Raw genomic sequence first — 22576 nt, 5'->3', positions numbered from 1 at the left:
CTTGTCCCTTGGCTCTGGAGTACCTCCCTATGGGCAAGTCATTGCTTCTCAAGATCTCAGCATCTGCACTGGACCAGCTCTACCTTTCTGAGAGAGTCAAAATGACACACATCTCTTCCCAAGTACCAACACATGAGTCAGCATCACATGTCAGATTTTTTAGAGGATTTACTTCTTTCTATTATATTTGAAAAGAAATTCTGCTGTCTCCTCCATTGTCTAGTTTTGTTTACTTCTCATATTTTTTCCTTTGTAATATGATTTGCGTTTTTCACCTATAGGTTGAAGACAGACTCAAAAGTGTAGCAGGTACCAGGGAGAGGTGAGAGAAGAGGTTGGAACTTAGAAGGACAAGTGAGATCATATGACTAAAGCAAGGGTAAAGAAACAAAATAGAGCAAAGGAGGAGTCTGATAACCCCTGAGAAATCAGCTTCCACACCATTGCTGCTAATGCCTTCTTCCTGATCCAGGGAATAGAGCAGATGTCCTTGACTGTCTCCACTAGGGGTGGCTTGGCATGGCCTGCCTCCTGCTGCTGAAACGTCAGAGGGCTGCAGAGCTTATCTTCAAGGATGTGGGTGAGAAAGGGACCTTATGGTTTTGCTTTTTGCTTGTTTGCTTGAGAATCTTCAAGGTTTTATTGATTTTATGTTATTCCTATGTTCTTATGTTTCATAGGAGCTAGGACCATAGCTCTATAAAGAAAGACATTCTGGGGGCTCCTGGGTGGCTCAGTTGGTTGAAATCTGACTCTTGATTTGGCTCAGGTAATGATCTTGGGGTCGTGGGATTGAACCTCATGTTGGACTCTGAGGTGAATGGAGAACTGCCAAAGGAATATTTTAAACTCCTGATAATTTCAAATCTCTTCCAATATTAAAATAATCCACAAATGATGAGGGGGCAACGAGTGTTTGACACCATGACCTGTTCCTTATGTTTTCTTGACAATTTTGGAGCCTTGTGACATAGGTCTGTTTTTAATTCTTTGAGGAACCTCCATACTGGCTTTCCGTAGTGGCTGTACCAATTTACATTGTCACCAACAGTGCGCAAGGCTTCCCCTTGTCTCCACATCCTCGCCAGCACATGTTTCTTGTGTTGTTGATTTTAGCCATTCTGACAGGTGTGAAGTAGTATCTCACTGTGGTTTTGATTTGCATTTCCCTGATGGTGAGTGATGTTGAGCACTTTTTCATGTGCCTGTAGGCCATTTGTCTATCTTCTTTGGAAAAATATCTATTTGAATCCTCTGCCCATTTCTTTTTATTGGATTGTTTTTATTTTTGTTTTTACTATTGAGTTGCATAGTTCTCTATACATTTTGGATATTAACCCTTTATCAGATATATCATTTGCAAATATTGTCCCCCATTTGGTAGGCTGCATTTTCATTTTGTTGATGATTTTCTTTCCTGTGGAGAAGATTTTCAGTTTGATGTAGTTCCACTTGCTTATTTTTGCTTTTGTTGCCTTTGTTGTTTGGGGTCAAATACAAAAAATCATCGCCAAAACTAATGTCAAGGAGCTTCTTACCTTTTTTGTTCCAGATGTTTTATGTTTTCATGACTTACATTCAAGTGTTTAATCCATTTTGAGTTCATTTTTGTGTATGTGTAAGATAGTGGTCCAGTTTCATTCTTTTGGATGTGGGTATCCAATTTTCCCAACACTATTTACTAAAAAGACTGTCCTTTCCCCATTGTCAATTCTTGGCTTTTTTATTGTCAATTAATTGACTATATATGTATGGGTTTATTTCTGGACTCTGTTCTGTTCATCAATGTATCTGTTTTAATGCCAACACTACTGTTTTTCTTTTGATTATTATAGCTTTATAATATAGTTTGGAATCAGGAAGTGTAATGCTCCCAGCTTTATTCTCTCTCAACATTGCTTTGGTTATTCGGGTTCTTTTGTGTTTCCATAGAGAAGTTTTAGGGTTGTTTATTCTATTTTTATGAAAATATCATTGGCATTTTGATAGGAATTTCATTGAATCTGTAGATTGCTTTGGGTAGTATAGACATTTTAGTAATAATAATTCTTCCAATCCATGAGCATGAATATCTTTCTATTTATTTGTGTCTTAATTTCTTTCATCAATGTCTTATAGTTTCCAGTGTATAGGTCTTTCACGTCCTTGGTTGGATTTATTCCTAGATATTTTGTTATTTTTGATATAATTATAAATGGGATTTTTTTTTTCTTAACTTCCCCTTGATAGTTTGTTACAGAACTGCAACAGATATTTGTATATTTGTGCCTTCAGTTTTAAATTTGGCCATCAAGCTGGTCAAAATTGAGGACTTAAAGATAAAACTCAGTAGTAACAATAACATTCGTAATGAAAACAAAATGTAATTTTTGTTTGTTTATTTTTGACAGATCTCATCACCTAAAAAGAATGCAAAGAGTAGTCCTGCTGGGCGGGCCTGAGTTCGAGTTCTAATGCTGGTACTTAAAAAATGTATGACTTTGGTATATGGTTATCGTTCTTCATGTCAGAGTTTTTCTTGTGTGTAAATATGGATAGAATACCTGGCTTATAGATGTGTGGATTAACTAAGGGGATCTATCTAGCAAGTGTCCTAACCTGTAGGGAAGGCTCACTCTCCCTTCTTCTTAACTTTCCTTCCTCCTCTCCTCTCTCCCCTTCTTCCTTCTGATTGTTTAAAGAGCTGTATGGCATTCCAAAGAAACTTACAAAGTACGAATGTACAAAAATAATTTTAATAAAAAGGTGGATATTTTTCTTAGGAAACATGTCAGTGTTTATTGCAGGTGTCATACAAAACTCATAGCCGTAAGATGAGGGAGAAGAAAAGGAAGGAAAATCTACATAATTTCCTCTCTCTCTTCCCCACCCCTGCCCCCTGCTCTCCCTCTGTCTCTCTCAGAATATACATTCCTGGAGGGAAAGTTTTCCAAACATATTTTTATGACAACACAAGTAATGTATTCCAGAAAAAAATTAGATTTACTGTGAATCTTGAATTAGTGAAGTAAGCAAAAGTTTTTCAAGCCTCTGTATGGACAGCATTGTTCCAGGTGCTGTGAGGTGATACAAACATGAATAAGAACGTTCTCTCCTTTCAAGGGGCTAAGACTCTAGCTATAGTCGCATACAACCTTACGGAAGTACGGTAACTATAACGCCATGCATAAAAAGAGCATGTGTTAGAACCGAACAACCTAATTGTCCTTTCTACAGGTGTTTGAGGTATTTATATCTACAGAGGGTATGAGGACGTGGGGCAAAGTTGGCACTCTTGACACCAGCCCTGGTCCAATCCACCAGCCTCTCTAGTCTGGGTTATTTCAGTAACCTCTTAACTGGCATGCCAACTCCTCCACAGTCTATCCTCAACACAACAGCCAGACTGATCCAGACAAACACACTTCAGATCATGAAACTCTGCCTGATGTCTTCCTGATTCACTGCAAAAAAGCCAACATTTTATCCATGGTCCACAAAGCCCCGTGGGATCCTGTTCCCGTTGTCACTCTGTCCTCTCTCCTACCACTTCCTTCCTTCCCTCCTTTCACCTTTCCTCCCCCCTCCCTCCCCCCTTCCTTTCTGCCTCCCTAAAGATTTTATTGACTTATGTATTTGAGAGAGAGAGTGAGAGCGTGAAACAGGGGAGAGGGTCAGAGGGAGAAGCAGACTCCTGGCTGAGCAGGGAGCCCAGCGCAGAGCTCAGCCCTGGGACTCCAGGATCATGACCCAAGCCGAAAGCAAACGCTCAACAGACTGAGCCACCCAGGCACCCCAGCACTTGGCTTTCTTAGGGTACCTCCAGAATAATGGGAACACTCCTGCCAAGGCTTTGGCAAGTGTTGTTTCTCCCAGACACCTGCTTGGCTCTCTCCCTCTCCTTTCTCAGCTCTTTATGCAAATATGGTCTTCCTTGATGATCTTATTCAGAAACTGCAATCTTTCTCTCTCTCTGTTTTGTCTTGTCACCATCATCCTGTAGAACTCTATCAGTTTGCTGGAGTGGCCATAACAAAGTACCACACACTAGGGGACTTAACAACAGAAGTTTATTTTTTCACAGTCCTAGGGCCCAAAGAAAGAGAGCAAGGTGTCTGCAGGAATGGCTGTTGTCTCCCTGTGTCCTTACTTGGTCTTCTCTCTGTACATGTCTGTGTTGTCATCTCTTCTTATGGAGAAGGGCTCACCCCAATGCCCTCATTTTACCTTAAATATCTCTTTTAAGACCCCATATCCAAATACAGTCACATTCTGAGGTAGTGGGGGACCAGACTTTAACATATAAGTTTCATTGGGGTTCAGTCATAAAAATAACTTAAGTATTTGTTTTCATCTGTTTCTTAGTAAGTTCTAAGATGGCAAGGGTTATCATGAGTTCTATTTGTTGCCATGTACCCAGAACTCGGAAAAATGGCTGGTGCATCAGGGATAATTAACCAACATTTGAAATGAATAGGTAGTAAAGGAAAAGACAAGAGAGCAAAAATAATCTTTCAATAGTTTGGCTATGGAATGCCTGGGGGCAATGCAATTTAGAGAGCTGTCTTCAGTGAGGGTCAACTGGTGAGGGGGAGACAGATCTCAGCTTCTTCTCTGATCTTAGCTGATTCTTGGCTGGATAGCACTGCATTTCCAAAAATGTGTCATTTGTTCCTGCCACCAACAGGTGTCCTCCCCAAGGGGCTGGGAAAGAGTTCGGCTTTATCCCTTGGACACATGAACTTGGACTAGTTGCTTGCTTCTCTGAAAATCTGTTTCTTCATCTGCAAAATATGGTTTAGGATTCTTGATTCACAGGATTAATAGAAGATATCTGTGAAAATGTTTGGCATATAGTATTCACTCAAGCTAAAGTTTCTGACCCATGAAATTTCAAGTTATACCCTTCTCAGAGCTCTACAGAGATAACACTCCACCCCTTAACCCTGCCTTCCCCATCCTTAAGTCTTGTTCTCTGCCTTCCAAATCCTTCTAACTCAGCCCACTGACAGAAGAATTTGAAAAAGAAACAATAGAAATGAGGGTGTGGTTTTTTCATGGCTTGTAAATAGATAAATTACTGTATTAGGGAAATGGTAATTTAATGCTGTAAGGTGAAACTCATTTTACAGTTACTTTGAAGAGAAAATTTGCATAAAATACCAATTAACAACCAATAAAATCATGTACAACCTTAGCATTTTAAAATAGTAAGCAGCTCTATATTAAGGACAGAGTTTAACTGATTTGTGGAGTAGGAATGTAAGTAGGATACGTTTCATTTCTAGAAATGACTGCTTTAAGATAAAATGTCTACAGTGTTAATCATTATGAATTCTTTATGTAGCATTAGTTTTAGTGCTGTGAAGAGGGAGGGCTGAAACAACATTTTTGTTTGCACTAAGCTTTTTAAATATTTTATTCTAATTTTTATTATTTTTAAAGATTTTATTTGACAGAGAGACAGGGAGAGCACAAGCTGGAAGACAGAGAGAGAGAGGGCGGGGGAGAAGCAGGTTCCCAAGTGGGGCTCCATCCCAGAATCCCAGGATTATGACTTGAGCCCAACGCAGCCACTTAACTGACTGAGCCACTCAGGCGCCCCAGCCTTTTAAATATTTTAAATATTTCAGTAAAATGATTCTTTCCCAAGCCAGCTGTGGTTGTCCATGTTGCTTGAGAACTGACTGTAGATTCAAACAAATTACTTCAGCCGAACCTAAGGCTTGATACAGGCAGGATGTCCTAAAATCTTAACACAGTTTTAAGCTTTAATTACTGGAAAAGTGTGTATGCTACAAACAACAATTACAAATCATTTGAAAATGTTATTTCAACTTCTTTTGCCTTTGTGAAGTTTGAATAATCAATGTTTTATTTTAACTTTCTTTTTTGTTTTGGTCAATGTTCACCATCTTCAGTTAGAGGGACAAAAATTATAATTAAATGTGTATTATCCCCCCCCCCAAAATGTTGTGACTATACAAAAAAGTTTAAAAATTAAACTTTCTAGTGTTTCTTGGTAAGTTTGTAACATGTATACTTCTGCAAGTACTGACGTTTGAAACCGCATTAAGACCTTTGGGGTACCCCTTGGAAAAGGGTTTCTGTATAGTAAGTGCTGTGAAGAATAAAGGTGGAAGATTTAATCAGAAGGCAAAATTTTCTCTCAAGAAAAAAAAAATCCCCTTTTCTTCAGATCAGTTGCTGCAGGCAGGGTACCAAAGACCAGTCATCTAGAAAACCACAAAGGCCTTTGAAGGGGTGAGGCAGGGTGTGTGTGGGGAGGGGAATTGGGATATGGGATCATATTACTGACATTTCTATCACTTAAATGACCCTGGATCCAGTTTTCTCTGGATGAAGTTAATGCTGCCCTTATCAGTTATAGAAGCTGAAAGAATAGCCCAAGAGACGTGCTACAGTGTCTGTTTATCCAAGCGATTTTCTACAACGAACAACCTATTCTAGTGAGATAATCTATGTATTGGCTAAGCAGGTGAGCTATGAAGCGATAAGACTTGGGTTCAAATCCTGTGTGCACCAATGTCTGAGTATGTGACCACACAATTACAGAAGCTCTATAAGACTCAATTTGCCAATTGGTACAGATGGGTGATGAGGGACTCCTGGGTGACTCAGGTGGCTAAGCATCTGCCTTTAGCTCAGGTCATGATCCCCGGGTCCTGGAATAGAGCCCTGATGGCCAGGCTCCCTCCTCAGCATAGAGCCTGTTTCTCCCTCTGCCCCTTCCTATTGCTTGAACTGTCTCTCTTTCTCACTTTGCTCTCTTCAAATAGATAAATAAAATCTTAAAACAACAACAACAACAACAAGGGGATAATGATATCAGTAATACATACCCCAGAAGTCTGCTGTATGGATCAAAGGAAATAATGCATGGGAAGGGCTTCTGTGGCGTATATGGTATCTGGTATATGCGAAGTGTTCAATACACGTTGCTGACTGTTAGTGTCACTCTGATTACAGTGCCCAAACCCTGTTTCTGGTCCCATCATAAATGGAATCATGTTTCTCCATTTGAAGTTGGCAAAAGGAGGAAACTGCTCCTTCGTCTTGCAAAATGCTCGATTGAAAGGCAAGGTTCTCGGTGTCAAAGCAAAGGAAACTAAAGGGCTGTACATAAAAAGTGAAAGATTTCTTCCTTAGGATGTATAGATTTTTCCATGCAAAATAATTTGGGGTTCTCTTAAGATAGAACTTAGGTTTAGGGAAGTGCAGGGAGGCTTGGAGGAGGAAAGATGCTTTAAAGGCCTCTGTAGAGTGGCTGGTCCAAGAAGCAAGGTGGGAATCTTCAGGGGAGAGAAGGCTGCTTTGCTCAGGCTCCCTTTAACAGGCAAATGGACCTCAGGACAAAAGCACGTAATCTAACTTTGTGTTGGATGGTAACCACTATATTGCAGGGTGTCCCTCTGCTGGAAATCTGACTCTTTCTTTAGGCTTTCCCAGTTGGGCTCCCACTTGAAATGAAACTTTCTTATACTTTACTGTCACTCTACATTTGCATCTAATATAATAATTATTTAGGCATTCAGCGAACATCCATTGCATAATCTGTGTGCCCAGCTCTGGCTAGGTATTTAAGGCAGAGGGTCAAAATCTGAATGTATTTATATACTTCCAGTAACACGTCTTTCAGTAATAGTGTCACCCCTTGAAGGCAGAAGTCACTTTTATTGTATGACTTACTTTGTCATACATTGTATGACTTACTTTGCCTAGCATAATGCATTGAACATAGTCCTCAATAGATGTTTGCTGAGTTGGATGGAATTAAATAACAGAGGTGAAACATTAAGATGAGTCTTGATTGATGATTTCAAATGGTAGAGATTCCAGGCAGAGAAAAGGCACTCCACGAAATTACTTAGGAAAATGCGTGGTGTGTGCTAGGAACATGAGAAGCTCTTATTCTCCATAACTAAGGGAGTGCTGGAGGATAATGCAGAAAAGGGAGGTGGAGGCCATACTGTAGAGAGCTTAAAGCCTAAACACAAAAAAATTTTTTTTTAAAATATTGTATTTATTTGACAGAGAGAGAGATCACAGGTAGGCAGAGAGGCAAGCAGAGAGAGAGAGAGAGAGAGGAGGCAGCAGTCTCCCTGCCAAGCAGAGAGCCCAATGTGGGACTCGATCCCAGGACCCTGAGATCATGACCTGAGCTGAAGGCAGAGGCTTAACCCACTGAGCCACTCAGGTGCCCCTAAACAAAAGTTTTATACTTAATTTTTCAATCAATGGGGAGACATTGATTGTTCTTCAGCAGATGTGAGAAGTAACAAAACCCGTGATTTAAGAAGCAGACTTTGGCCATGGTGTGTAAGAGTGTTGGGCAAAGAGAAGTAGGCCAATAATCAAACTAATTAGTTCATCTAAGCCAAGATGTTAAAAACTTCGATTAGATTGTTTGTAGAGAGAAAAGGAAATAGATGCAAAGACGAAAGAGACTTTGCTAATGTATAGGTCTTAGCAGCAAAGCAGATGGGAAGGTTGGGAGGTGGGAGAGAGAAGGCAAAGCGGAGGAGGAGTCAGGGACAGTTTGGGAATCCAGGCCTGTGGATGAGAAAAATGTGGTGCCAGTAACAAAAACAGGGATTGCACAAAGAGGCATTGGTTTATTTAGGAAAGAAATGCAGCAATGAAAGGGTTTCTTTATTTGTTTATACATTTACTTACTTTATTTATGTACTTAAGGATGAATGTCCTTGGATATTATGGGGCAGGGAAAACCAGAAAAGAGAGATTTTTGAGAAGCAGGGGGAGAAAGAGTGATGATTTAAGAGGCCAAAGAGGGGAACTCAAGACCATGAACGGGGGCCTCAGCCTTGGCAAGGACAGGTGCTTCAAGCGGTGACAAGGAGGAAAGGAAAGAAAAAGAGGTGAAGTCGGAGAACAGTTCAGGCTCGTGGAGAAGGGAGCAGAGAAAGCTCACATGGCAGAACCATCATCAGCAAGACGGTCCGGTGAGGGTGAAGGGGCGGAGGTAGAGGGAGAGGATTGAAGGGAAAGAGAAGAAAAGAAAGAAGCCTGATCACCACCATAGAGCCTGCTCACCATAATGACTTGGTCACCGAGTGGGTGAAAGATCAGGCAGAGAGCGAGCAAGTGAGGAAAGGTGAGAAGCCGGTGACTCGATAAATCCCTAAATGGACGAGCAATTCCCGAACAGAAGCGAATTGTGCTCCACGTGATCCCCCCACACCTCCCCACATCGGATCGGACGTCCTCCTCCCCAAATACTTGCTTCTTCAATCTTCCATGTCTTCAGACTTTAAACAACTTGAACCCCTCTGGGCCAGGAGAAAGTATGTTCTTGGAGCCAATGAGAATCCCAGAACTTTGGGGCACCTGGGTGGCTCAGTGGGTTAAAGCCTCTGCCTTCTGCTCAGGTCATGATCTCAGGGTCCTGGAATCGAGTACCGCATCGGGCTCTCTGCTCAGCGGGGAGCCTGCTTCCTCCTCTCTCTCTGCCTGCCTCTCTACCTGCTTCTCTGCCTACTTGTGGTCTCCCTCTGTCAAATAAATAATAAAATCTTAAATAAATAAATAAAAGTCTTAAAAAAGAATCCTAGGACTTGGGTAGTCGAGAGAACCACAAATGATCACTTAGTCCATCTTTATTATTTTGCACATCAGGAAGCTTAAACAAACCCAACCAGACACAGAACAGTGCAGTGCCTTGTCCAAATTTGCACAGCTGGCTAATGCCAGAACCAAGCCCAGGAGTCAGATTGCCTGTTGTTCCTTTCTTGACACTACACTGCATTATATCAGAATAAGCAATTTTTAAAAGATCTGTTCTAACCCCAAATTCTAATGTGTCTATGAAGAAATATTACACTTCCCCACTTCTCTGTAATTAGAATAGTTTGTGAAAGATTATCCTCTCAAAAGGGGACTGGAGAAAGGGAGTTGATTTATTGAGTACATACTAAAGGAAAAGCACAGTGCTAGGAATTTTACATATTTTATCCATTTATTCCTCATATCATCACTGTGGGATAGTTTTTATATCTTATTACTGGAAAGGCTCAAAAAGATTGAAGTACTTTCTCATACCCACCCAATTAGTAAGTGGTATAACAGATTTGAGCCTATAACTGGTGACTCCTCAAACCTATTGTCTTTTTTTTTTTTTAAGATTTTATTTATTTATTTGACAGAGAGAGATTACAAGTAGGCAGAGAGGCAGGCAGAGAGAGAGAAAGGAGGAAGCAGGCTCCCTGCCAAGCGGAGAGTCCGATGCGGGACTTGATCCCAGGACCCTGAGATTATGACCTGAGCTGAAGGCAGCGGCTTAACCCACTGAGTCACCCAGGTGCCCCAAACCCATTGTCTTTCGATTAAACTAGTAAATTTTAAATATAAAAATATAAATATATTTAACAAATATATATAATATATATCTAAAATTATATAATATTATAAATATAAAATACAAAAATTAGATATAAAGCTATTAAACTTTCTTAGCAACTTTCACATGAACTGAAAAAAAATTTTTTTTAAAAAGCTTATGGCAAAATGAAGATATTATAGGCATGGACTCCAAAGGTGCATGGACAATGGGCAGTTCAAGGTGAGTCCCATTTTTCCCAGTGCCGACGTTCTCTCCTTTAGGGACATGAACTAACTTAATCACTTCACTGTTCTTGGAAGTAAGACTAAGTTGTCATACCTTCAAAGGACTGTCTATTTTATTTTTCAAATCATCCCTCTCTTATCATCCAAGAGAGAAGGAAGCTTCTGGAACAGTGTCTACTTTGCAAGTCTATTCCCATTTGATCTTATCCAAGAGTGCCTTCTTTGTAGAATGTCACCATGGAGACCTGATCAAACTCATGCTCATGCACTTAATCTTCTAATCTGTTGCTGAATGGCTGAAATGCCTTCTTGGGCCAAAGAATGAACGGCAAGCTCGTAAATGAATTTTTGAAGGAAACAGAGCTGCGGACAAAATATTTAACCTAACTATGGACCATGGTATTTTGATAATATATGAGATTATACCTATTGTTGCATCAAACAACTCAGGATGTTTAAATTAAGGCTTGGAAAAGGAAAATGTACAATCAGGTGTGTTAACTATTCTGCTGCTTGTCAACTTTTCCAAGTTTGTTTCACTGAACCAATATTTACTGAGTTAGGTAAATATCTTGAATCTTGACTATGGCTATGGAGATTTGAAGATGATTAAGATAAAGACTTTGGCTACAAAGAGTCAAGATTTGGGTAGGGACATGGAGAGGTAAGAGAACTATAGTATAATGTCATACATGCTGTAACAGAGCCATCTGGGAAAAAAACGAGAGGAACAAACAACTAAGTCTTTCCAAGTGAGGGTAGAGAAGGTGAAAAGAGGGCATCACGGAAGCTCCTAGATGAAGTAACGCTTGAGCTTGGTGGTAAAGGGTGGATTCATTGGAATTCCAAAGCAGAGGAGGGGAAATGAAAACAACACCTAACAAAGGTCTGGAAGAATCACAAGGACCACATAGTCAAGAAATACAGTGATCTAAGGGGATTGCTATGCAGACCTTGGGGTCTGTAAGGCTTGGCAGCAATGGGGATAGAAAACTGAACTGAATATAGGAAGTAAAGGCTCTGTGTGTCATATTTGTGATGTTTACTCAACCTTGTAGCAGCGGCGAGGGTTGAGTCATAACCAGAGTTCAGAATATGAATAGTTTTATTAGGACTTTGAACTTCAAATTGGGTATAATGAGGGTTCTTTGTTGGGCTTTCGGCAAGGGAATGACATGATCAGACGGGTTGTAAAAAGCTCATTTTCCTTAGGGTGTGAAGAAGAGATTTACTGCAGAACTGAGAGGTCCAGGCAAAACCAGAGGCAGGGATACCAATCATGAGGCTTGTGTATAGGTAAGATGCAGAAGGGATATAGAAGAGGAGCAACGAAGAAAATTTTTGATATATTATGGCCATCGCCCACCTCCAATATTTATGGGTAATCATTTTCTTTACTAATAGATGTTTGAAATAAAAGACTGGAATACATTTTCGTATTTTTATTATCTTCAAAGCATGCACAGAACAAGACCAAAGCAAATATATTCATCAGAAAATGAATAGTTCACACTTGTATTTAATAGAAGGTTATCTTCAGGAGTACTGGATAGTGAGTCTTGAAACAGGTAACTGAGAAAGTGTGTTATCTTGAAATAGGGTCGAGAAAGCTGGAATAAGCCCGGTACCACCAAGGCTGACGAAGGACTGGGGAACCGTCATGGTAAAAGTGGTAATTTCAATAGAGCATACTCTGAACAGTCAGAAGCTACATGATAGACACCACAGTCCCAGACATGGTAGTCACAGTCAGGGGACTGACTCCCTGCAGGTGAAACAAAGAAAAGGATGTCAGGTCCTCGCTCACATTCAGAAATGTAGGAGATGTCAACCAGCCAGGATAATGTTCTGGTTGTTCTTACTTCTGAAGCAGGGTGCTAACATACTTTCCACCCGCCCACAACCCACAAAGGCATTTGAAACTCAGCTCAAAAATTTTTAACGCTGTTTGGGGAGAAGAATTTTTTTTTTTTAATCTCTGTGATAATCAGATTCAAAACACTGGATCCTTAATTAGAAAGATGCACCTGCCCATACATTTCAAGGATTTCCAAGGCCTCTTGAAGACCACCCACGGACCCAATTCCAGGGCCTCTGAGTTTGGAACTCTCAGTCTGGATTTCCTTAACTGCATTTATTAGCCAAGAAGTTTCAAACTTCGCTCTATATTAAAAATCACCCCGAGAACCTTTAAAAATCCCGATGCTCAGACCACACCCCATTTTCGATTAAATCAGAATTTCTGGGGTGGGTCTATTCATACATACATACGCTTTCAACCCTCTAGGTTATTCAAAAGGGCAGCCAGGTTTGAGAACTAAGTCACTGGTATAATTTTGGCACGCCTCTGATCTAGGTGTTCCATGGTCGTTGGCTGTTTTTAATCACTGTCGTCAAAAACAGCAGAACGGTGCCTGTCGCAGAAATAATTTACTAAGAATCATGTTAGGAAAAATAAGTAAATTTGGGTCAGGGGCGTGCATTCCCCCGCAGCGGCTTGCCTGGGTCAAAAAGGAGCTGCAATTTCTTCAGCCAACGCCAAGGGGCACCCTCTCCCTCCTCGCTCTACCTGGAACGCCTTCCCAGTTCGATCGCACAAAGAGCCCGGCCTCCTCCCGGGTGACATCACAAAGGGCCGATCCCCCGCCCCTTCGGCGCCACCACGTGTGTCCCCGCGCCCGGCGGCCACCCGACTCAGTCCCTCGCCGGCCGGTCTGGGCAGCGGTGGAGGGTGGTTGGCAGTGGCTGGAGGCTTCGCTATGGGAAGTTGTTCCTTTGCTCTCCCGCGCCCAGCCCTCCTCCCTGGTTCTCCGCAGCCGCTGTCGGAGGAGAGCACGGGGAGGCGCGGGCTGCAGCGGCCGCTGCCTCTCCCCGCCCGGGCGGCCGCACCGCTGGGCAGGTGCTGAGCGCCCCCGGAGCCTCCCTCGCCGCCTCCCTCCTCTGCCCGGCCGCCCGGCTGCCGCAGTGCACATGGGGTGTTGGAGGTAGATGGGCTCCCGGCCCGGGAGGCGGCGGTGGATGCGGCGCTGGGCAGAAGCAGCCGCCGACTCCAGCTGCCGGGGGGCCACGCGCCCCGGGCGCCCCTGCGAGCCCCGGGCTCAGCCATGGGGACCTCCGCGAGCAGCAGCACCGCCCTCGCCTCCTGCAGCCGCGTCGCGGGAGCTACGATGATCGCGGGCTCGCTTTTCCTGGTGAGCGCGCTGGGGGACCGGGGACGGCCGCGCCGGAGCCGAAGGCGCCGCTCTCTGGGAGCGGGGCGGGACCCCGGGCCCGGGCTGCGGGAGGCGCGGGGTCCACCCGGCTGGGGTGGGGGGTGGGTGGGCTTGCCACCCGGGAAGGTATCCGGGTCGTTTGGGGGAGCCACCGGACTCAGCCGGGACTCTGGAACGTAGGCGAACTGTTTTCCTTGCAGTCTGGCTGCGCTGGAGGAGGCGCTAGAGGTGGCCAGCCGGCTTCCTGCGCATTTCAGAGCTTTCCCCCCTACTCGGACCTCTGGTGCCCCCACCCCCCTCCACACAACCCCACAACCACCGGCCGCTGCCCACTCCGCGTGGTGCGGGGCCGGAGCTGCGGTGCGGGGCTGTGAGGGCTGGCGGCGGCGGCCGCTTTGTTGCAGCTGCAGTGTCATGTCGGGATGCTACCGCAGTGGGAGAGTGGTACCGGTGCGCGCCGGCTGCCGGGGACCCGGGAGCGCCCGCGCGGTGCATTCCCGAGCAGGGCGCACAGCCCCTCCCCCACCTCGCCTCCTTGGCTCGGGTGGGTCCCAGTTTCTGCACGCCAAGAAAAGAACCCTTAGACCCACTATCAGGCGCCTCCAAAGCGCCGGCTGCCAGCCAGCCAGCACGCGGGCCCTTGAGTGGGGGGAGGGGGAGAGGGCTCTACATAAAGGAAGATGAATTTCTCCAGTCTGTCCTATCCCTTCTTTACCTGTGGCCAGGCAGGTGACCCTGCAAAGTGGAGCTGGTTCCTTCTTAAGCACCCAAGGTGCATTTAGTTCCAAGGCGTGTTCTCTGGCTCGTCCTCCCTCACTTACCTACCTGGTCAAAGCCTGAAACCACCCTTGACCCAGAACTTATCCCCAACTTCCCCCAGATCCTTTCCCCTTTCTAAAAGTTAGAGGGGGAGGGTCCGGGTTAAGTGGAAGAAAATTTATATGAGATCAAACCTTTAAGTCACCATAAGCTTCCCATGCCTATCTTTTTCTCTCTGCAGGGAGAACAGAGATTCTTAGCTGAAACTCACACAAAAACAAAAGACAAGAGCCTATTTTCACGGCAGGGCTGTGTAAGGGAAAGGCAGGCTTGCTGTCTCCTTCCCAAAAAGGGCTTAATGCCTGGTCAGCCAAGATCTCTTAGATCCCAGGGCACTGCAGTTGCTATGGCCTGGGAATTCATCCTACAGACGCTCTGGTTCCCTGTGTGAGTGTGGGTTTTAAGGGGGAAAGAGAGACTAAAGAAAAGTTTGGTGCTGTTAGCATTTATAATGAGGCAAGTCCCAGTCGCCTTTCAGAGACTTTCCTGCCCGTTTATAGTATTGGCAAAGTCAAGATCTGTATCCTTGATATAAGTGTGGGGGGCTGCTGAACAGTAAGTGGGGAGTCTCTTCCAGTAATGCATCTGGGTGTGTAGAGAAACCCATTTCAGTCCATGACCCTAACATCAGTGGAGTTAAATCAATCCTTGAGTTTCCCCCTTCCATCTACTACTCTACCTGCACCCTGCCCCCCCCCCCCATGCCTGTCCAGGTTCTCTAAATATCTGATCATTACATGCCCTATAGAGTGTACTCCTAGATTAAATCCTAAATCAGTGTGATATTTCATTCATTTTACAGTTGAGCACGAGATAAATAGATGCTCCAAAGTCAAGTCTCCATGTAAGAAAGTGTAGGTTGCTTTAACCAACTGAGAAAGAGTTCAGTTCCTTTTCTTAAATCATTAAACTCAGTTTATTTAAAAATTGTGCACTGGATCTGCTAAACTAAAGACCTGAGAATTTAAGTTTGGCTGTCTTTCTTTAACCCACTGAGCCACCCAGACGCCCCTGGCTGTCTTTCTTAAAAAATGAAATTTGTAATGGAGCTTAGAGGCAATCTCATGTTTAATATAAGAGTCCTCCTTCTCCTGCTAACTAATAGAAAGGCTCTACTTCAGTCCATGGAATGGTTTGGGGTTGACCCTGTTGTCCTGAAGGGTGATGGATAGGATGTACCAGGGATCACCAGGGATTTTGCTGTAACCTTGATGTAACCAGGATGGGGAGGCAATGTCTTTTCTTCTTTCCATCCCAGTCTACAAGCTCCAGTCCTCAGGATAGACGTTGTTCATGTATAAAACGATGCTGTCATGATATTGGTATAAGGATTATTTATCCCACTGGGATTCTTAGCCATGTGAAAATGACAGACACCAGGCACTGGAGCCCAGCTAAATATGGCAAGTACTCAGAACACCGCGGGATAGCAGGGAAGTTAGTGCCCTACCCATCTATTGCAGTTAGATTTAAAAAAAAAAAAAACAAAAAAAACCAAAAAAAAAACCTCAATAAAATGTCCAGTTTATTATGGCTTCCAGTTACCATTGTTTTTCAAGTATTTCCTTCTTTGTGACAATATTTGTTATCGTCATCATTTTTTACACTTTTTTCTTGTGACAACCAGCTAACTGTATGGAAGAGAACTTTCATATGGCTTTAATTAGCTTTAAAAAAACACATGCTACCTAACATATAATGCCACACACACACACACACACACATTACTATGTGTCAGTGTATAACTATGCTTTATATACAGTATCTCATTTACTTCCAACATCTCTGTGAAGCAGGAAAGTGTTATCTCCATTTCACAGATGAGAAGATGTAGGCTGGGCAAACTTCATTGGTTTGTTCCTGGCCACACAGCTCGCCAGTGATGACGCTCAGGCCAGGAGCCGAGAGCACCTGACTCTTCAGCTCATGCCCTTGCTCCCTCCTGTGCCACATTGCCTATTTCACAACTCCAAATTGCTAGACGATGAAATGTAGGCGCAGAGAAGGCTTACTGGAGCAAAGTTGAGACTGGTGGTTTGGTTTGTTGCAGAATATTAATGAGAATTACATGAGTGCTTTTGGAAGAAAGTGTTCTTGCTCCTCGTACTTCTGTTTCCGATGAGCTGGGGTGTCTGCATGATACTGGGAAGTAAACCACAAATGGAAAGATAAAAACTTATGTGTTCCAGGCCAAAAGTCTGGAGGGGAGATAAGGGAAGCCTCTAAGTTTGTGTCAGTGCTCAGAAATGCCCTAGAAAGGCTGTCCAGAATGACAGGACACTCTTAGATGCCTCTTGCCCTTAGGGGGCTTGCTTTGCATGGACCCACAGAGTGTTGGCAGTGAGGCAGTCCGAAGGGAAGGGAACCATATGGATAAAGTCCCATGTTCGCAAACCTACACTGAGCACCCACTCCGACAGAGGCACTGTACTACTAGGCAGTGGGAACCCAGGGATGAATTAGGATTTGGATCGTGCCCCACAGGCACAGTTTTTATGGTATGTAAAACGTACCTGGCTATCAAGGGGGACAGTTGGGTTTCATGAGCTGATATGGAATCAGTGGATGAATGTATTCAAAGTAAAATACAATATGTGGTTGATGTTAAAATTTTTAAACTACTTACAGTAGCTCTGGGCTAGTTTAGTTAATTTGAAAGCTGGCAGAAGAAAAATTTTCCCGAATCTCAGAATAACATGCATTAGCATTAGTAGGAAAAGCCACTTATACTCAGAATAGGGAGGGCTGACATGTACTGGAATGCAGGGTTTCTAATGTATGCCATGAAGCCGCCATCCCTGTTGCCAAAATGTGGAGGATCAAGCTTTCAAATGAACTAAACTAGCCTAGAGCTAGTCCCAAACCCACAGGGCTCCAGTATAAGTCAAATACACAATCAAACCAAATCAGCATGAAAAAAAAAATTCCTTGTGATAGAATGTATATTATACTACTTTACATTGAAGAAAAAACCCTAGACTGAATAGTTGTAGATCCACCAATCAGCTAAAGGACATATTTTAGTGTGACCACAGTTGCACAAAGGCAAGCAAGTTCGATGTGGTCCAAAGGGTTAATGCCCTGTTTTCAGGACTGGGCGCAGAAGGCGCCTCCAGGTGTGCCCGACTGGATAGAGGCAAGGAGGCATGGCCCAAGTAATGGGTGGTCTGTGTACTTAGTGCATCGTAGATCAGAATATGGAGACATCACACTTGAACTGTACCTTTGACTCCCATCTGCGAAGATGAAGGGTAAAGCTTCTTTGGTGACTCCATAGACAAGCTGCAAATTGGTTTTGTACTCTGCTGGCCCTTTATAAAGCATAATTGACTTAAGGAAACTTGACTGATTGACTGATTGATGCTGGGAAATGGTCAGAAGCTTCGCCAGGCTATTCAGGAGCCCACATGAATTGAGTGACTTTTTACTGCATAAGTGGCGGTGTCTGTTTTCCAGTAAGCCCTCAACGCTGTTGGCCTTCTTCCCCCAAACAGGCCTGGCAAATTCTGCGGAGGCCAGGTCACCGGCAACTTCCTGGAAAACTCAGATGCTTGCTCTTCTGTGACAGAAGGAGCCCTGAGTATGTCATCGCCTTTGGGCATGTGCCCGATGACCATTTGAAGCTGATTCAATCTGGATCATCAGGCGCAGATTCGTGTGTTTGATGGAATGAAACCTGAAGCCTTAATAGGAGTCAACTTATCCCCCCAAATTTGAATCCCCGTTTGGCGTGAGGATACTGGGTTTTGGTGCTGCTGGGATAGTGGCTATTGAGTTTTGATTTTTTTTTTTTTTTTTTGTTACGAATGGGGGTGCAAATCATGAATAAATACGGGCCTTACCCCAGTGTTTGTATTTGTCAAATACCAAAAAATAAACAAAGAATCCTAAATTGGCTTGTATGCTGCCATCTGGCTTTCCCACCGGCTCCCATTTCCAGGCCGAGTCCAGGGGCGAGGAGCCGGGCAGAGGTTAGAAGCAGGGAGGCACCTGGCAGATGTCAGGGAGCGTGTGCTCACCTTGGCACTGCAGGGAGGCGGAGTGCACTTGTATTCAGGCTGTTGATTCAAAGCTGTGGTTTCAGTGATATGAGGCTGTTGACCTCATTCTTCAGAGGGGGAAAGACCGCCAGGAATGGTCCAATCTTCCTGGATTCTGGCTATCCAGATTCCTCCCCCTCCCCAACAGACGACAGCACACAGAAGGTAGAGACTGACCCTTACAGTGGTGGGAAAGTTTGCTCACAGGGACCTCAGGCAGGGGCAGGCTGGGCCTGGCAGAGGGGAGGAGTCAGGCCACGGAGCTAAATGGAGCCCCATCTCCTCTTTAGAAGATTTGGAATTTGTGTCGAAGGCTTTGTTCTAAACTAAAGAACAAAACCAAACCCACAGAAAAGGAGCGGGGGCTTGGTAAGTGAAGTCCTAAGCAAGGCTCATTCTCTGATCTTTACAGAATTTTCCCGTTGCTCTTCTGCCAACGGAAGGGCTTGGCGGATCCACGGCTTGGAGCTGTATGCAGATGCGTTTTGGGAGAAGAAACACGAATTTAATGTTTTAGGAGGAAGGGGAGGAGTGAGTCTATGAGTCCTGGATCACAGGAGAGCCACTGTGGATTCAAGAGGGCTTTGGAACAGAAACCCAGAAGGGAGGAATATTAATGGCTGTTAATATTAATCATTTATATTGAATTACTGAGCTCGTATTTATTGAGTCCTTACCACTGATATTGTGTTGAATACCTTCTACAAAGGATCTCCGTAAATCTTTCAAGTCCATGATGTAATGGTATTCGCCCCATTTGGTAGATGAGGGTTTGAGGTATAAGAGGAGTCAGGTAAGCAATCCGCAGCTTCCAGAGAGAGGATTCTCATCTAGGTCCCAGGGCCTTGATACACATTGCTTTTTTTCTGCCAAGTTGTAGGAGGAAACAAATAACCTTAATTTACTGGAATTTTTTTTTCCTTTTCCTTTTCCTTTTTCTTTTTCTTTTTTTTTTTTTAGATTTTATTTGTTTGAGAGAGAGATCGAGTGCGCGAGCCAGAGAGAGTGCAAGTGGGGGGAGGGGCAGAAGGAGAGAGAGAAACAGACTCCCTGCTGAGCAGGGAGCCCAATGCAGGGCTCCAACCCCAGACCCCAGGATCATGACCTGAGCTGAAGGCAGATCCTTAACCGACTGAGCTACTCACATGCCCCTGGAATTTTGTTTCTTGTTAAGGGGCTGATTTTACCCGAGAGCTGAACATTCCCTTTCTCTCTGGGAAGCAGTTCGCCTCCATGATGGCGCCTGGAAGTTTAGCCAGAGGAGCCTATTCTGTAAGCGAGAGCAACCTGCGGGTGTGGATTGAAAGCCGAGGGTGTGGAGCCACTGGCAAGCATTTTCCTATGGTGTGACTCTGACAGGCAGTGGTGCCATGGTGGAGATGGAAAGATACTCTCGCAAATTGAAAGGTTAAAAATAGGGAATGGATGCTTTGCTTGCCTGCTAGTTGGGTCATTTTGAAAAATATTTGCTTAGTGAGTAACAGTGTGACATGGGTTCTGCTTAGCAAGGAGTTTTCCCTCACTTCTCCTGAGAATTTGAGGACCGGGTAGGGCTTTCTTTGCTGCCAGCCTGATTATTTGTATGGGATTAGAGCATACGTTTGTCTCATCTGTTACTAGTACCGGTTAACTTTTTGGGTCTCATAGAAACTGGTCTGACGTCCCCATGTGCGTGGTCCCAGAAGTCATGTTTTTGTGTATGGTGTATCCCACGCACTTTTTAGCGTTCTTGTCAGCAGGCTTTCCTCGTCTCTTCCTAGATTGCAGATGCTGAGCAGACTAAAGAAAGGCAAAGAGTGAGAAGAAACTTAATCATTGGTTCTGGGAAAGAGGATGGAATTCTGCTTTCCCAAGGAACACATGAGACCAGACTATTATTTGACTTCATCCTAGGTATGGCCAGGTCAGCGTAATCAGGATTAAGAGAAATGGAGGGCAGGAGGTGGAGAAGATTCAAAGGCACATGGTGATAGGTTTCCAGAATAATTTAACTAGTTATGATACACTCCTGGCTCTTCCTTTACTTCTGGGAGTCCATGGCTCCTCTCTCCTTTTTGGTTTGAATCTTGTGTATCTGGTCTAGGAGAAAAATACCAAATTAGACAAGGTTTGGATGTGCTTCACTCCTCATTTGGAATGCTCAAGGCCAATATCGTTATCCCCATTTCAGCTTCCTAAAGACAACATACAATGTGCTATTCATCTTCGTATTTTGGCTTGATGCCCTGACACACACTAGTTAAGCAATAAATGATTGTTGAATGAATTCCAGAAGGATCTTGCTCTAAACTGACTGTTCATTCATTCTAGACAGGTTAAAGGTAGTTGGATCTTGAGCTACATCTCAATACTTTGAGCTACAGCTGAAGGATATTTGAGTTATCAACACAGAACATTTTAAACTCAAGCAAATTGGCAACTAGAAGAACTTAGTGGATACGAATTTCTCTTCCCAATTCATTTTTATTCTTTATACACAAACATTTGTGTATGGTAAAAATTAATGTCTACATGCTTGCTTGTAGCATGTGGCTTATAGCAAGAAAAGCAGGCTGCTTTTCTTTATGTAGCTTTTTTATCTTACAGAGATATATTTATATTTTTCACTCAGTTTAATAAATATCTCTGGTGCATTGCTAAATTAGTTCGCAAAATGTCAGGCATTGCTAGACTTTGGGTATATGATAGTAAAAGACCACTCGTGGTCCTTCCCTTTGGAGTTAATAGTTTATCGGGGATGAGAGAAAGGGTGATGTTCTAGAAGAGCAGAAGGAAGAGTACACCAGTGAGAAGGAACAGCATGTACCGTGGGCCAGAGGTAGGAAGGAACCTACGTGCTCAGAGAGTAGAAAGAAGGCCACCGCGGTTGGAGCTCAGCAAATGGGGGCAAAAGGACTGTGTATTGAAGTTGCGCAGCAGGCAGGGGCCAGATAGGACAAGGCTTTTAGAGGTCTGAACATGTCAGGATGTTGTTGGGTGTACAATTATAGGCAAGGTTATAATATTTTATTTTTATTTTAATTTTATTTTTTTCAAGGGTTTTTTTGTTTGTTTGTTTGTTTTTTGAGATTTTATTTACTTACTTGGCAGGGAGAGAGAGATCACAAGTAGGCAGAAAGGCAGGCAGAGGCAGAGGGGGAAGCAGGCTCCCTACAGAGCAGAGAGCCCAATGCAGGACTCTATCCCAGGACCCTGGGATCATAACCTGAGCCGAAGGCAGATGCTTCACCGACTGAGCCTCCCAGGTGCCCATATAATATGGTTTTAATGAGTTGTTGTTTGTCTGTTTGTTTTTTTTAAAGATGACTCTGGCAGTTCTGTGGAGAATGGATTTGAAAGGGGAAGTGGAGATACAGAAGGCCAATTGGATTCTTGTGCAGTTAGCTCAGAGTGTGTGGGGGGTGATGGTTCTGTTGGGGGAGTGGCAGTGAAGGTGGGGATTACTAGATAGATTTTAAAGGTTTTGAACAAGGTCTACTGCTGGTGAGACGTGAGAGGGCAGGAGTTGAGGGAAAGCATGACCACTTTCACTTGGTAGTCAAGGCTGACTCCCTGGTTCCTGAGCTGGTGGTCTGATTACTATGAAGGGCAAAGCTGGGGAAAGGGTGGGTGGGCTTGGGGACCCCAGAGTTTGCGTGCGTGTTAGTAATTTGCGGTGCCTATGATGTCTGCAGTTCAAGCTTCAATCCCCGGGTTGGCGGTGTGTGGAGCCATCCTGCTCTTGTCGGACACTTGGGCTGTTGTCATTGTTCTGCAGGCTGGCAGCACTGATGAAGGTGTCTCTGTACAGATCACTCGCTCTTTTGCCTTTTGGGTTGTTCCCAGAAGTGAGGTATTTTGGGGTATATTTCCCAAAATGGAGCTGGGTCACAGGAAATGAATGAATGGTTTTATGGCTCTAACAGCACATTGCCAGCTTGT

General features: G+C 43.9%; 1 protein-coding gene across 1 annotated transcript in view; it reads left to right on the top strand.

The window, feature by feature from the left end:
- The first annotated feature begins 13569 nt into the window (after window positions 1-13569).
- TNFRSF21 (TNF receptor superfamily member 21) overlaps window positions 13570-22576 on the top strand; it is a 65713-nt gene continuing 56706 nt past the window's right edge. The window contains exon 1 of the mRNA XM_032340203.1: window positions 13570-13775. Within this exon, the coding sequence (XP_032196094.1) occupies window positions 13689-13775 (87 nt within the window). The 5' untranslated portion in view covers window positions 13570-13688. The remainder of the gene's footprint in view (window positions 13776-22576) is intronic.

Source organism: Mustela erminea, chromosome 4 (assembly GCF_009829155.1).
Source record: "Mustela erminea isolate mMusErm1 chromosome 4, mMusErm1.Pri, whole genome shotgun sequence".
Classification (NCBI taxonomy): Eukaryota; Metazoa; Chordata; class Mammalia; order Carnivora; family Mustelidae; genus Mustela; species Mustela erminea.
Note: the sequence above shows the minus strand (reverse complement) of the source record. Positions and strands in the feature narration are given on the sequence as shown.